At 42.2% G+C, this 17,329-nt stretch overlaps 1 protein-coding gene across 2 annotated transcripts in view; it reads right to left on the reverse strand.

Moving 5' to 3' along the window:
• The window catches only part of STK32B (serine/threonine kinase 32B), a 271,486-nt gene that overhangs the window by 229,600 nt on the left and 24,557 nt on the right, over positions 1–17,329 (reverse strand). For both annotated transcript variants that reach the window (XM_074991720.1, XM_074991721.1), the window contains exon 2: positions 7,267–7,322. In XM_074991720.1, coding sequence (XP_074847821.1) covers positions 7,267–7,322 — 56 coding nt within the window. The remainder of the gene's footprint in view (positions 1–7,266; positions 7,323–17,329) is intronic.

Genomic DNA, 17,329 nt, shown 5'->3' on the forward strand with positions numbered 1-17,329 from the left:
TGGCATGAGGGAGACCCTGGTGCACATCCATCATGATTGCACCAGGTTGTAGCCCCTCATCTGGCTCCTCCAGAACCTCCTGTTCAGGTTCTGGCTGTACTTCCCCCCACATCTCCTGATCCTTGCATGTCCCATTTGTGGCCTCACAAAGTCATGGGACCTTCTGGTCATCCTCCTCCTGGCTATGGCCAAGATGGCCATTCACAGGACCAGGGAGAGGAGGCTGTCTGCAGGGGGGTGGGGGAGGGGCTGTGACTGCGGGGCCTATTTCCATTCCTTGCTCCATTTATGGATCTGAGCAGTGTTCCTCAGGGCAGCATCCACTGGATCCCTCAACACCTTTGAGGAGCAGTGGCCCCTCTCCAGGGCTCTCTGCTCGGTGTCCCCTCCTGGCTCTGTCATTTTGACCCTATGACCTCCATGCCCATCCCTCTTTTTTAATTGTCCCCCAAATTTATTTAGGGTCCTGAATTTAGTGGATCCCCCACCCCTGTATGGGGGGCTCTTGTTGCTCTGGTGGGCTTGTGCCTGCCCACTTTCACTTTCCCCTAAAAGTTCCAAGATCCTGTAGTCTGTGAGCACAGGTGCATACTTGGCACGGTTCACCCTGTCCCTGACCCCTGCTCTTTTTGTGGCATGAGGGAGACCCAGGCCAGGTTACAGTCTTCCAGCTCCTCCAGAAGTTCATGTTGAGGTTCTGGCTGCACTTCTGCCCATACCTCCTGATCCTGGCACACCTCATCCATGGCCCCACGAAGTTGTGGGACCTCCTTGTTAGCCTCCTCCTGACTATGGCCAAAATGGCCATTTTCAGGACCAGGGAGAGGAGGCTGGCTGGCGGGGGAGGCACTGTGATTATGGAGCCTACTTTCATTCCTTGCTCTATTCACAAATCTGGGCAAAGTGCCTCTGGGTGGTGACCACTGGCTCCCTTGATGCCTTTGTGGACAAGTGGACACTGTCCAGTGCACTCTGCTTGGTGTCCCCTTCCAGCTCCCTCATTTTTGTCCCTATGACTTCCACACCTGTCCTCATTTTTCTTTTTAGTTATCTTCTAAATGTATTTGGGGTTCCATGTTTAGTAGATATCCCCCATAAGGGGATCTTATAGCTCTGGGCCCTTCTTCCCTGCGGGCCACTAGAAGCCTCTCAGTTGACTGTGAAGAAGGGGGGCTCAGCAGGCCAGGAGGGTGCAGCAGAATGCCATGTTCTGTGTGCTGGTGGGGAGGGCAAGGGGAGGCAATACCCTGCAGTGGCTTCTGCCACTGCCTGCCCCCACTAACCAGCCCTGCCCCAGGCAATCCTCTCCCTCCAGTCCATAGGGGGCAGGGCGCGGGACAGCCACCGGATCTTATCCTATGGATGGGACAGCTCTGCTCATCATGCATATGTTCCAAGGCCAAAAGGGACAACCCTGATCACCTAGTCTGACTTCGCATATAACACAGTCTATTGAATTTCCTCAAAATAATTCCTAGGGTATCTCCTCAAGAAAAAAAACATTCAAATTCATATTAAAATTGTCAGTGATGGAGAATCCACCAAGGCCCTTGGCAAAGTGTTCCAATGGGTAATTACTCTTGCTATTCAAAATATACATCTTATTTCCAGGCTGAATTTATTTAGCTTCAGCTTCCAGACACTGAATCATATTACACCTTCTCTGAAAGACTGAAGAACCGATTATGAAAAGCTATACCAATCTTATAAGGATGGTAGGAAAAAAAATTCACAAGACCCATTGTGCCTGCCATCTCAATGAGAAATTTTTGTATTGTTTAAATACTTTCGAATGCTTGGAGACATCTGAAGCATGGACACAAAAAAACAACAAAAACGGGAATGCAGATCCAACATTTGCAAAAGGAACAATCCAACTGATGTGTAAGTAGGGAGTCAGGTGAAAAATTTCCACATTTGCATATTGAAAATGAGAACTCTGGGCAGCTAGTACCCACAGCTGCAGGATCAGTGGCAGCTGATGTTTTGGTCCATCAGTTTGGGCTTGGGCAGCTGGGTGATGCTTATTTTGCAAATCTCCTTTATGAAAATATTCTAGCCCTAGAGTTGTTTCTACACACCTGAGCTGCTGTCAATGGGAGGTGGAATTGTGCCTTTCACTTGATAAAATATAACGACTGATCTGTTCCCTCTAATTGTGTTCTCTGAAAGCTAGTAACTGACAAAATCTGACAAGAGATGTATTCACAGAGCTGCTTTCCCTATGGAACCAGCTCAAGAGAAAAACTGATATGATTATGACTTCAGGGCTAAACTGAGGCGCTTATATCATCATATCATAGATCTGCAAGGGACCTCAAGAGGTCATAGAATCCAGTTTCCTGCCCTCACAGAAGCACCTTTGAGGTACAGTCCAGAATAATATCTGATGCTAAACTGCATTCTGTCTCTGTATCCCCCAGCGTGCGAAAGGAGGATACATGCTGTTACACACATTTAAGATCCATTTTATGCCACCTACTCTACTGGTGCCCAGAATGCAGGGACTGCAATTCTACCTGGCTCTCACACCACTGAATAACAGAGGTGAGGTCTGGAAGAGGTTTTATTGTATTACAAAAATGGCAGAATTTATCCTTTAGCCAGGTTCAATCTGCTATCCCGAGGAAAAATTCCATGCTCTACAGTAACCTAACCTGGCTAAATGGCCCTAAAATTCCTCCTCCAATGATGGGGATTGGCAACAGTCACTTTCCACGCTGGAGAAAAAATATCTATGGTCTCCTGACCAGCCTGGAGAGTCGCAGTTCCAGGTGTTCTACGCTGGGCTCCCAAGAAGCTACTCAAGGGGAGACAATTGGAAGCAAGGGTCAGGTGTGCATGGTTAGTCCCAGCTAAAGGGCTCCAGTCTATGTCTGAGACAAACTTGTTGAGACAATAGAGAGTAGAGATATATAGGGAAGTTGAATCTTCTCTCCACTCCTGATCTGTCCCCTCATGCTCTGCATCACTAATATCCATGATCTCAGCTAGCTTGCCCAGGCCATAGAGGGGTGTTAGAAAAACTGCATTCTAATACAAAACACTTTGCCAATTCAGTAAAACTGCCTCTATGACCGTGGGACTGATTCTGGTGCCACTTCAGTGTTAAACCCATGTAACTCCCGTGACTTTAGTAAACCTATTTCTGCTTAACACCAGCATCCAATAAGCAACAGATCCAAGCTCTGAATCAAAACCTGAGACACAAAGGAGAATGAAGTGTTAGTATATTCATAGCAGAATTTAAAGTAATGTTAGGAGGTCAGATTTTCAGGGTCTGCTCTAGGGGCAAGGACCCTGGATGCCAGTTTCCAGAGAGTGCCACACTGCTCAGCTTTGTTTTTAATTTTGTTGCTTTTCTCCCTCTGATTGGCTGGCTGAGGAGTGGTATTCTGTGACATTCAAGGGGGTTTTGTTTGTTTTTTGGGTTCAGCTGCTGATGAGCTAGTGGTTCCATAAATGTTTCCCTCTTCATTGGCAAAATGGGGCCACTCTTACAGACTATTCAATCCACTTGATGGTCTGAATAGCGAATTTGAAGAAGTCTGGTAAAATAATATCCCTAGAAAGTAGACTCTGCGTGTGAATACAAATTACCCTGCCAATGTGAATTTACAATTATATGGTTACATCTGCAGTAAAGCTAAATGAAATTATAGCATTCATTCCTAGTCCATATTTGATTTATTGACTATCTACATATATAATTTTTTTGATTAGGAACACATTTTGAAGACCACTATTAAGTGAGAAAAGAAAATCTAGCTAGATCAGATGCAAGCATACATAATAGTTGACAGGGTATAAAACAATAATTATCTGGATCTCTATGAGGAATTTGCAGTTTGAATGATTTTTTAAAACTTGTTTCTTGGCTAGACTTCCAATAGGTCACTGAAACCTGGGAAAGACATATTGATTACTGCATGGAAGCCAATTCTTAAGGGCGTTCTAAGTTGTCCAGCTTTGGGTTTAACAAAGAATACTAATAATACAGGGCCTTAAACTTCAAAAGTTCCCCTCAAGACACTGGAAGGTGAGTAAATGTCAATAGCCTGTTGTGCAGATGAGAGAACTGGGAAGGTGAGGTACCCAAAGCCACAGAGCAGGTTAGAAACAAAGCCACTAGTTCTGCTCCCTTGTCATACAGGTTCACCTACGTTTGCATATCTTATCGAATTGCTGCCTAAATTAGGCTCAGGACTGAAGTTATTGGGTATTTAAGCACATACTTTGCTGAACTGCAGCCTCAGCTGTCAGAGGAGCCTCTATCTGAGCAAGGGAAATAAACCTTTTTCCACCCTTTCCACATCTATAGCCCCTTTCTTATCCTGCACAGCCATTTTTCACTTTAACTTTTTACTTTACATTTTACTTTTTTACTTTTTACTTTCTCCGGTAACTACAGCAGCAATTCTTTTACAAGACTGCATCTGTCCTGTCAATCTTGATAAAGATAGCTCTCCTTGAAGAGAATGATACATGTTGGTAGAGGGCAGGGGTCAGCAACCCCCTGCACTGGTGCCAAGAGTGGCCTATGAGCCAATTTTCATTGGTACTCAAGACAGGAGCTCAGTCCCTCTCCCCTTCCACCATGCAGCCAGGAGCTTGCTCAAATCCTGTAGATTAACAAACGACAAGCTAATGCTACCAAGATTCTAGCCTATAGGTTATCAAAAGACCAACCAAGGCTACCAACCAGGACCTAAACAGTAAAGCTCTCCTTCATAATTTATTTATTTATTAATCTGTTGTAACTAGGACAATTAGTGACTTTTAAAAGTATCACCAGCACTTGGACCATACACAGAGGACAAAAGGTCAAGTTTCAGCACTCTAATTCGGAAAGGTTGCTGACTCCCAGTATAGGGTCATTTGGAAGTCTGGTGGACACTTCTCATATTTTCATATCTCAGTAGATCATCCTCCGATCTGCTGAGTGGCCTTTGAATTCTCATGCAACAAACACCGTTGCAGTAAAATACTAAGGATAAACTGACTCTGGGTTGTCAACAAAGTCAGAAAAAAGAGTCAGGGGACATCTGATACAGATAATCACCTTGAGTACTTCATATAAAAGTATGCCGAGCTGTGCAAAGTCTATGCCTGGCTGTCATATCAACTGCCACCTGCAGCTGAATCCTGCAGAGACTCAAGGTTGCTGTAGCAACCACTGTAATTGTAAGATATAATTCTGTGTCCCAGTAGCAGTAAAATATGAAAGTAGGAGTGTCATAAAAAGTGCTACAGTTGTCATGGAACAGCCACCCAATGGGGAACAACAACAAAATAGTCCCCTTGAAAGTGGAAATTTCACAACTTGAAGGAGGACAGACTGAACAGTAACATGGACTGAACAGCAGCATCTACTTCCTGAGCAGACAGAAGAAATACTTCACACACACACACACACTGCCCACCCCAAGGGCACTCCATCTAAAACCCTTTGACCATTACATACAATTCTGTGGGAAAGCTCTGCAGAAGGACCTCAGAAAAACTGAGGAGGTATTTCTTACACCTTGCGTACTTCAGAAGGGAACACCTCACACAAGAAATTATCACACGTTCCTACACACTGGATGAGAAAGAAATCAGGAAATCTCCCTAAAGGTCACTCAGAAAACCCAAAACAGCTATTTTTTAAAAAGTGGATGACAGCCATCCAACACAAAAACAAAAAGTGGAACCACCTCTGGGAAACACCATGACACCAGGACACCCATGTGAACAACAATACACAACCCCTCAAGATTAGGCTGCTGCACCTGACAGGAGCAGATTCCTGCTCCCCAAGAGTCGGGGAGATGGGAACCAGGTGGCAGCCTGGTTCCAAGCTCCCCTCCACTTGCAGAGCTGGGAAACTGAGCAGGGCAATAACCCTGGTTAGTTTCCTAGGTCCAAGAGTGGAGGGTAGCCAGGAACCATGGGCCTGGCTCCTGGCTCCCCTCCACTGGCTGGAGCCAGGAAACTAAGCAGGGCTACTGCCCTGCTCACTTTCCCCTCTCTGCAAGCAGAGGGAAACCAGGAGCCAGACTGCAGCCTGGTTCCCAGCTCCCCACCACTTGCTGGACCCAGGAAACTGACCAGCTGGTCAGTTTCCTGGGTCCTTCAAGCAGCAAGCAGTGGGAGAGGGGAACCAGGCTGCCCCCTGGTTCCCAGCTCCCTGCCACTCTGGGAGCCAGAAAACTGACCGGCCCTGCTTTGCTGTCAGTTGCCCAGCTCCTGTAAGCCCAGGGGAGCCAGGAACCAGGCTGCAGCCTGGTTCCCTTTTCCCCTTGACTTGAATAAAAATTCGGATTACGCGGAGGCTGCAGAAAGACAACCCCTGCATAACTCGAGGGTTTGCTGTAATTCAAGCAAAACTTCTCTTGAATTCATTGGACTAAATAAGGATTTACAGACAAAAGTTTGAAACTGAGTTCACAAAGTGGTTTGGGCTTCTGCTCAATGAAACACATTATTACACATATAGGATCCCCGATCCTGCAAAATTTCATATGTGGACTGAACCATAAAGGTGTAAGTAACTCCAAAGAACACAGTGGGCATGTGCTTAAATTAAATCTCTCTTGAATCGAGGCCTAATTCATTATTTGATCTGCTTGTCCCAGTTATATGCAAGTTTCATAATTGCTATTTCAAGCAATTGTCTGTTTCTAACATTTTCTTAACATGACTGACTGTACAGCCTTGTATTTGCCCATATGAAAATGTAAAACCTTGTTTATTGGAGGCTTCTTCATTAGATACTCGTTTGTAAACACGTCATTAGTTTCCCCCACTTTAGCACATTCTCTTTGAATTGAACAAACTTCTTCTGTAATAATTACATTTCATTTCATAGAATTTTACATGTATTTGAATCAGTGTAATACTATTTTTGTAACTGAAATATTTTAATTGCAGTAAAATGGATAAATCAGGATCAGAACAAGATCCTTCTTTTCTAGACAGCCTAACTGAGCTGGTTCTACTTCTTTGATTTATTTGGTTTTTTGAGGCTGATTTCTTATTCTTGCTAAGCCCCATGGAAAGTATTTAATTATAATCATATTTACACAATTAACTTAAACAAATGTACTGTAGTCAGAGTAATTTAATTTAATGTACAACCAAGCTGCACTTAATTTGATCATGATCAGAATGGCACAACACACAACTCCCTCTGTTAGCCTAACCAGACCGAAGAACACATCATCTTAGTATGAAAGGAACTTTTGTTAGACTTTTACCCCCTTAAAATAAAAAGTTGATTCTTACCTTTCCAAAACTCCCTTTCCCAATAGCTCGCAATATTTGAAAGTGGTCAAAATTAACTGTAAAAACAAATAGAAAAGAGAGAAGAATAGTTTGCAAAATGCAGACTCAGAATCAGAAAGAGTTATTTAAACATTGAAATGAATGCAGTGTTGCCTACTCTTGTGACTGTGTCACATATCTACTGATCTTTATTGTTCTTCTTAAAGCTGGACCCAGGTCCTGGAAATAAAAATACGTCTGACTAAAGAAAAAAAAGCAAGCGTTGAGTGCAGTTGTTGTAGCCACATTGGTCCCAGGATATTAGAGAGACAAGGTGAATGAGGTAATATTTTTATGAGGCCAACTTCTGTTAGGATGAGAGAGAGAGAGGCTTTTGAACCTACACAGAGATGATCTTCCCTCTTTAAAAGCAGCTGTAAGTTTCTAGACCTCCTTATAGCAGAGGAAAATATGAAAGTCCAAATGTAACTTAAATGCTTAGAAACCAGTAAGTAAAATAAAATTAACCCCATTTCCAAAAAGAAAACAAAAAAACCCCAAAAACTCATGCATTTAAAGAAAGTCTCACCATTGGGGGCCCTATTGACTGGTTTTGGACACCTAGGATTGCCAATATTGAGTGAATGGAAGCCAGAAGCAGAATATATTCCCATAAGATGTTAGGTAAAAAGAATAACCACAGCAACTGCTTTGCCCCCTAAGGGGTAGAGGCATGAATTCTGGCCCCAGAGTGAATTCTGAGGTGCCAGATCGCACTGCTCTCCTGAGTCAGTCTTATCCACCAGTGCAATAACCAGTTCCACTACCCTAGAGGAGCAGAGATAGTTTGGAATTTTCACCATTGCTCTTACCCAACAAAATGCATTTTGCAGGGCTCCACAATTAATGCCAACCTCATAGGGTATTTCCTTGTTCCTGTGCACTTCAGAGATCTTCAGTTAGGAGAATTTAGAGAAAGTGTAAGTGTTACTGTGAATATACAGGTGATCCTCCCCTTCCTTCAACACAAGTAGATACTCAAGATATGTCTACATTGCAATTAGATGCACATGTGGCTGGCCCATACTGACTGACTCAGGTCACAAGGCTGTTTAATTACACTGTAGACATTTGAGCCTGAGTTTCTGGGACCCTTGTACCCTTAAAGGTCCTATACTCTTGGCTGCAGCTGGAGCCCAACTGTCTTATCCTACAAACAAACAGCCCAAGACAGCCGACCCAGGTGTCTGACTGTTGTGTCTACACACCCTCAGTGTAAGGCAAGTTACCTCTCTGAGGGTCTGATTTATTTTTAACAGAGTCATTCTCAAAATACTAATCACTAGTAAATCAAAAATTCCACAATAACATGTATCTGCAGTTACAGTTTCTTCATTCCTTTCCTCGGGTCCCAGCTCAGGCTACCTGTCTCTCTCCCCCACTCTCTTATAACCAGTCAGGATAATGAGCCAGCTAAACCAGTGAGCCATACCATCATCTGCTAATAGGCAAATGATGCCACCCTGGTAGACATACGCAACAGCAAGTGTAGTAGTAACCACTCTCAGGGCCTATTGAGGGTCTTTATTCAGGCAGAATATCCACTGAAGTGAATGGGAGCTTGGACTGTATGAAAAGATCAGAACCAGTCCCTATATTGTTTGTAATCCCAGTGAAAAATGTAATTTAAAAAGAATGACATATTTTTCAAAGATGTAGTGCAAAGTCCACTTCAGAAGATTTTATCTGAGCATAGAATTGATTTATCCCAGAGTCAGCCCAATATAAATTAGAGGAGAATCTGGCAACATGTCTGTTGGTCTTGCTTTGTCCCTCCGTTTCTAATTTGCCCATCAGTATGTTAACCAAGTGTCTGCAAAATTGTATACATCTTTGCAAAATTGCTCTGAAAATTTACCATCCCAAACAAAATAACTACTCACAAGCAAATAAAACTCCTCAACATACTTTATTCAGCTACCAAAAATATAGTACGGGTCAACTGGGAGAGTAGAGCTCTTTAAGGTTGAAGTCAGTTATATGGCACGGTTCCAGCTATACAATGGGGTGCCTGCAATAGTAGGAGACTGGTCTGGATGACCCAGAAGCTCTGTTACAGGCCTAACTCCTTCCATAGAGCAAGTCAATGAGAAGGGCTGACATCTCAAGGTATTATTTCTAGCAACGATTGCAGGGTTTTATTTACTCAGTTAATGATATTTATAATATATTGAAATAAATTATTTTGGTTTGCTTGCAAGATCTGCAAGAAATCATGGTTGGGGTATTGCTTTGTGATGCTATGACAAATACCCTCTTAGTGATCAACTGGAATTGAACCCTGGAGCCCCACAGCTAGAAGCATGACACTAGACTTTAAAATAAACAAAGAAGCAGGTTCATTTGGAGGAGCAGTCCCAGAGTTACATTGTCTGGGAACTGAGCACAGTGGTGACACACACTGGCTACGTCTACACGTGCACCCAACTTCGAAATAGCTTATTTCGATGTTGCGACATCGATGTTGCGAATAGACTATTTCGATGAATAACGTCTACACGTCCTCCAGGGCTGGCAACGTCGATGTTCAACTTCGACGTTGCTCAGCCCAACATCGAAATAGGCACAGCGAGAGAACGTCTACACGCCAAAGTAGCACACATCGAAATAAGGGAGCCAGGCACAGCTGCAGACAGGGTCACGGGGCGGACTCAACAGCAAGTCGCTCCCTTAAAGGGCCCCTCCCAGACACACTTTCATTAAACAGTGCAAGATACACAGAGCCAACAACTAGTTGCAGACCCTGTATATGCAGCACGGACCCCCAGCTGCAGCAGCAGCAGCCAGAAGCCCTGGGCTAAGGGCTGCTGCCCACGGTGACCACAGAGCCCCGCAAGGGCTGGAGAGAGAGTATCTCTCAACCCCCCAGCTGATGGCCGCCATGGAGGACCCCGCTATTTCGATGTTGCGGGACGCGGATCGTCTACACGTCCCTACTTCGATGTTGAACGTCGAAGTAGGGCGCTATTCCCATCCCCTCATGGGGTTAGCGACTTCGACGTCTCGCCGCCTAACGTCGAAGTTGGTGCCGCTACTTCGAAGTAGCGTGCACGTGTAGACGCAGCCACTGAGTGGGTTATGTTTAATATTTAAAATGGTCACCGAGCTTAACAACTTTAGTTGCAGACGTTTTGTTACTAAACAAAGTAACATCATGAGTGCCTAGTGAGCGATCTTTGAGATGTAACGAAACGTCTGCAACTAAAGTTGTTAAGCTCGGCGAACGTTTTAAATATTAAATGGAACTTCCCGAGCTGCCTGTTTTTATTTTTATTTTAATAGTGCGTTATGTTGCTGTTGGCAGAAGACTTATCAACAAGATGAGTCTAGTATTTTGCTCCAAATGAGGTAAAATATGGGCTCATTCTGATTTCTGGAAGAAGTGGGCTTGCCTGGAAAGGCATCGCTGGGGCCCACCTTCCCCCAACATGGTTATTACTGATCAAAGCTGATGCCACGGGATCTGTTCTTTCTGTGATCCAGAGCTAGTTAGGCCCCAGTCCATAGAGGCTTCTGATGATTTAGACCCTGGCTTGTCCCTCAACACAGAAGCACTTGGCTGAAGCCAGCCAACTGGAGTGTCTTGCAGGATCAGTGACCAGGCTCTTGAAGTTGCTTGGAGATGTGTGTTCTTGTAACATGTAAAAGTTCAGAGAGATCTGCTCCCCTCTGCTATTGCTTAAATGGGAGAGAGTGGTTTCACCCCACTGTTTGGCAGGTTTGCTTTGAAAACAAGCTTACCAGTGTAACTCACACATTGCCACCCTTTTGAAATTTCTAGTCTATGTTATTGCTTTTGTTTTTAACCTGATATCTCAGTTTAAAGACAATGACATTTGATTAGGATGGGACAGGGAGACATGGGGACCGGAGGAGGGGCTCTCTTCCTGACTCCACCAACCCGGGGAGCCAGGAAAGAAGTGGCAGCCACTGGTGATTCCCCAGGAGTCCTGGGGAAGCAGCAGTCTATGGTGCTCCCTGAGCCCTGGGGAAGCAGGAGGGATGCAGCAGCCACCCGTTTCCCTGAGGCTCAGCGAAATGCTCTCCTGCCAGCAACTATGCCTGTGCAGCTGCTGGTGGAAAAGGTCAGCAGGGGGAGGGCCCAACTATAGGACAATTAGTCCCTTTTAAAAAATAAATAGGGACACCTTTTTGGCATTACAGATACAGGACCCATCCCACCAAATACAGAACAGATGGTCACTCTCCATTTGATTGTTCATGGCCTCCAACCTGCACTCTGTGGGCAAGCAAAGGACTATGTACGTGAATGGGAGTTTGGTCTCAGAAAGAAGAGGAGGGTTAGGCTCCTTAGTTAGGTCATAGGATGATTTTCACTAGACCAGAGTACGGTCTGCTGGGCTCAAATGCCTCTCAATGTAATTCAGGAGAAAATAATAAGAACAGCATCATGTTCATTGGCTTCAACTGACTTGCTTGCAAAGACCCCCAGGCATAGCTTGGATCAGAGCGTGAGCCACTGAAGCTGGTCCCCAATTACAGCAGAATAACATTTCATGTAGATTCTTCTCCAGCAATTTGAATATAATTCCACACAATATACAAGAGGAATAAGTTATATTATTATGGTGCACTGGGCTGATTTTGAAATGTATCATGTTAGTGAGGGACTTGATTTTTACAAGAGCCTCAATTAAACATTCATTTTTAGTTAAGGGAAGGAAGTTTATTGGTGTCCACTTAAACTGTATTTCTCTAAATGTTGTTCTTTAATGGTATCATTATTCCTAATGACTAGGATAATTTGTTTTATATAGGGGATTTAAATGCAAATTGGATTTCTTAAAGAATAAAATGATTACATGAGGCATTTGTCCCTTTTGGTTTAGCTCGGATTATTAATAAACCACATATGAGTGATTAAAAATACAGCTACAGTAATTAGTTTAATTTTCACAACTTTCACTCTCAGCATGAAGTTAAAGTGGAAGCTTGCACTTTTTAACATAACATTAAGAAAAATAATGCTCTCCTTGCATGGCTTGCTATAAAAGTGAATGTCAACTTCAGGGTACTGAAGTTAAGACATGGAAGATGGATCTGCTAGGCAATGCAAAGGGACATTACCAACTGGTGATTGTAATGCAGGCGAAAAGGACTCCTAACTTCCTGCAGCAGTGCCCACCCAAACTCTAACCTTCATACATCATAAAACCACGGGTGAATGCTAGTTGTGTTGAAGTCAGTGGCAAAGCTTCCACACACCTTAGATTACAACCAGAGTTGTAGGGTCTAGGTCATTGCTTACACAAGACTTTTCCCTCCAGCAACTCCTTCTGCAAGAAGCAGTGCTGCTGATTCAGTAATGACACTCTTCCATCTAAGGCAGTGCTGACCTAGTGTTCTCAGCATGAAGCTAGAGAAGGGACATTTTTCACGAGAGACATATTGTCAAAAGAGCAACATGCAATTTAGAACTATGATATGTTAAGCAGTAGAGGTATTAGCAGCAGCCAAAATCAACAGAAAAAAACATTCAAAGCAGCACAGAAAAAGTGGGTGAAGTAATGTCTTTTATTGGACCAAGTTCAGTTGGTGAGGGAGACAAGCTTTGCAGCTTACTCAAGCCTTTTTTTCAGGTCTGGCAAATTTAGGACAGCTAGGCCAAGGCAGGAGGGCTGAGTTTCCAGAAGAGGGGACTGTAGAAAGAAAAGCAGCTAAATCCTGCGAGAATGTGTAAATTATAGCAGACCTTCATACATGCTCCCTAACTTAAACCTCTGTTTGACTCATTGGCATGTATGTGTCCCCAAGTCACATTCCCTTACATATATGGAAATGAATGCAGCTTTAGAATAGTTCTACAAGAATTTAGGCAAATGGATGAGAGATATAATTTGCTCTTCGGCTCTGAATCTGGCCCTTAGAATTTATATATTATTTGGGCATTTTACAGAGACTAGAAATTAGTTTGTTTTCTCTCCCTCCATTCCCCTCATTCCTCCTCCACCCAAACAAATTCAGAAGACTTAAAATTCAATCCCCTTTAACACTTATATTGGAGGAAAACAGCAGAGTTAAACTCTGTCATACCCATTTTAATTTGTGGGCACTGATCAGTTTGACATAGTTAGATATGCGTGTTACTCCCCCACAAATGAAAGTTAGCTAGAACACAAGTACAGTCAATCCAAAACTGAGAATGGATCATAGACTGTCTGTCTGCACAGGAGAGAAAATGCAGAACAGATTATAGTAGTTAATGCATAGGGTATTACGCCAATTTCAGCGGTGAGCCATACAGGCATATTGTGACATTATCCAGGATACTATCTGGACTGATGAACAGCTATGATCCTCATTTCTTTTACACGGCTTCCCTGTGAGAGTAAACACTCTTGGTCCCACACAGCATCTAGCACATAAGTTACTCCGAGATATGGTACCTAAGTGCTATAGCCAGCCACTTTTGAATTGCTCTGCAGTGCAATACCAGCAAATTCCCTGTCTTAGCCTTTCCCCCATAAATGTATGTCTTGTACCTCCCAGCTTTCTCCTGGCCAATATAAGCTCATATAAAGGCCATCATTTCATTTCATCAAAGAAAATGATAATCACAAATCCTGTTATCCCAAATGAAGCTTCCCACACACTTGAGTCCAAACACACTAATTTAGATATGATAAAACAAGTTTATTAACTACAGAAAGAAGAGATAGATGTGTTTTCTGGTAACCATAACTTTTATGACTCATTACTTGTATTCACTTAAAACCGACTGCCTAACTTACGTTAAGTAAATTCAAAACAAAGGTCTCTCTCTCCAAATCCTTAGCAGTCTTACTGGCAGAATTCAGAATTCTCTCTCACCTAGTCCAAAGCTACTTCTTTTGTTCCTCAGATGTTGTAGATGCCATTGATAGAAACAAACGAAGCTATCTGATCATATACAGTATTGCATTCAAAATATGTCATGAAGAATAATAATTTCTAGGAAGTGTGGTTCAGCATTTGGGGAGTATATCTAGGACATAGAGACATTTGATCAGTTTCCTGCTGTTCCACAGACTTTCTATGTGAACATGGGCAAATCTCTCAGTTCTTCATCTGTAAAAAGAGGGCTTGTATTTGTCTATCACCAATGAATAGTTGTGCATTTAAATCCATTAAGAGGCTGTGACTAGAACTTGGCTAATATTTTCAGCTGAAACTTTTTCACAAAACTACAGATTTGGATGAACCAGAACATTTGGTAAATTCATGTCAATTTAGCACACTGTTTCAGTTTTTTAAAAGGAAAAAATTTTCAGAAATTTTTAAACATTTTCAGGTTCCGGCTTGAGTCCAGGTCTCCCATTTTCCAGAAATTAAACTACAGGATGAGAGAGCATGACTGCACAATAACCAACAACACCATGGCTTGGAGATGTGAGTTAAAGTCCCTATGCCAGAATGAGAATTTGAATATGGGCTCCCACTTACCAGACAACGGTCCTAACCACTGTGCTATGTGATAGATGGGGAGGATGCCCACTTGGACTCTTTTCTCCCTTCACTTCCAAATTTCCTTTCCTTTGATTTAAAAAACTGATTTGTAAACCTGTTAATACTTCTAAATAAATGTAAAATATTGCTATAGATGTCTAATAAATCAAAACAAAACATTCTGTCCTGGGTCAAATAAAAATGCTTCATTCAAATCTAAACTACTTTTATTGACTTCACAGACAGTTCCAAAATACTTTGATTTGGGGTCGACCAGAATTGAAATTTTACATTTTGGAGCTGCCAGCAAACAAACCAAAACAAAAGCTATTGACCTAGTTCTGTTGGTGTTCATATACCATGGCAGTGGGGCTCCATTCCAGTATCTAAGAAATCAATAAAATAATACTCAGAATTAATATAAATTAGCTATAGCAGTGACAGGTGATGCCCAGTCCAGCCATACCACCACCCAGATGACATTGGTATAGCTGAAATGATGTAACAGAGCAGAAAATTTCTAATGCAGTAGAAAGATATATATTGGAAAGTAAGATAGACACATTTCCTGGTCTCTTCACCCCTCAAAACTGTAGACCTGTAGGAAAATAACATTCACATCACAGTCTATTGGCTTTTTACTGTCATACTGAAGACAAACTGGCTAATTTTCATGGAATTGCCTATTACTTATCCCTCTGCATAGGCTATACAGAATTATATGCATAATGGTGTGTTAAAATAATAGAATCCTTTACATGCATTCCCCACACTTGCATTATTCATGAGCAGTGCACTGATACGAGCCAAATAAAAATAAGCAAATCATTAGTTTGATACAGATCATTACATATTTGATTCATGCCACATCAGACAGGAACACAAAATTTCCACTCACTGCTTTGTAGGTTTATTTAGGAATTTAATTTAAAATATTCTCGTTTGCAGCATCATTTGTTCAATTGTAAATTATATGTGGCTGAGGTGATGACATGAATACAGGGTGGATTTTGCAGAGTGCTGATTTACCTATTGTGAGCTTGCTGTGGCTGAGATACACATATTGGGTAAATAAGTCATTAGCCCAAATATATTAATAAGTGTCATTTGAAGAATTTTGCACTCCATAAAATAAAATACATACCTCAACATAAGTGGTACAGATGCAGATATATACAACTTCAGCATTCCTGGAAAGAATGTAAATGAATGGATTTGAAATTCCTTAAGCAGTTCCAAGAATGAGAAGTCTTGTGGCACCTTTTAAACTAGCAGATATATTGGAGCATAAGTTTTTGCGGATATAGACACACTTCCTCAGATGCATCAGGATGCCACAGGACTTCTCATTGTTTTTGCAGGTATAGACTAACATGGCTGCCTCTCTGTTACTTAAGTAGCACAGCCGATGTTGGTATCCAGATGTTGCTATTTTAAGCTAGATTTTTCCCAGGTAACTCCACTGACTTCTTTTCGTTGCATAAATGTAAACTGAGCCCAAAATGTAGCCAAGTTCATTAAGCTGAAAAAAATCAAGAGCATGAGTGAGTCCTTTGTGAAGCATATATAAAAACCATGTTGTGTTTGAAACAGGTGAACATTTGCTTCTCTATTAATTCCTTTTATAAAGCTCTGGAAAGCAAGGGAATTTCCACTAAACTGTTTCTGCTTTGCATTCATCATTCATTTTTTGTGATACAGAACTCTAACAAATCAGTTACCACCTAGGACTATGCCCCATATCACTGATGCACACTAGTGCTGATGCACTGATGCACCTCCCTACATTCCCTGTGTCACACTGATGCACACTAGTGCTGCTTTGAAGCAGACAGTTATCGAATGGAGACCACTCCTGCTTTAAGAACACAATTTGTATCCCACTGCCACCACCGCTTGAGCTAAATGGCCCTATCAGCTATTAGAAGCATTGAGTTTGATACACAGCTGAACAAATGTGATTGCACTCAGTAGAGAACAATAGAACTTGGACTGACCCTGCAATAAGTCCCTCTTGTTTCCCTCTACAGGGACACAGAGACACCACCTCTCTGTTTCTTCCAAACTGGAAATTTTAAAGTTGCATTTTTAATTATAAGGAATAGAAAGGGAACGGCGTCTTGCAGGTATTTCTAGTACCAGTTTCATATTCCATAAGCAAACCACAGTTTTCCTCCAGAAAAGATAGGGTTCTCACAATACAATATATATTAAAAGGTTTACCTGATGACAATGCTTTACAATGACACACTCAGCCAAGGAATTAGATTTTGATGCAAGTCTATTTCGTGCCTTACATATTTTTACATTCCACTTCCATTCCAAATGTAACTCAGAGAAATAGAATAGCTAAATATTATTTTTTTCTCGTGGATTCAACATGTATTACACTACCTTTTACTCATTTGGCAGTCTCGTTACTGAATTTTTAAAGCGCCTCGAGCACGCTTTTTCCATTTGGTCATTTTATAAGTTCAAGGGTTTTTTGAATAAATAGAGAGATATAACAATTACAAGGCACAAGATTGTTCTTAAAATATCTAAATAAATATGAGCAGCCATTGCAGCTTGCTAAACT

The sequence above is a fragment of the Carettochelys insculpta genome, chromosome 4, assembly GCF_033958435.1.
Source record: "Carettochelys insculpta isolate YL-2023 chromosome 4, ASM3395843v1, whole genome shotgun sequence".
Taxonomy (NCBI): domain Eukaryota; kingdom Metazoa; phylum Chordata; order Testudines; family Carettochelyidae; genus Carettochelys; species Carettochelys insculpta.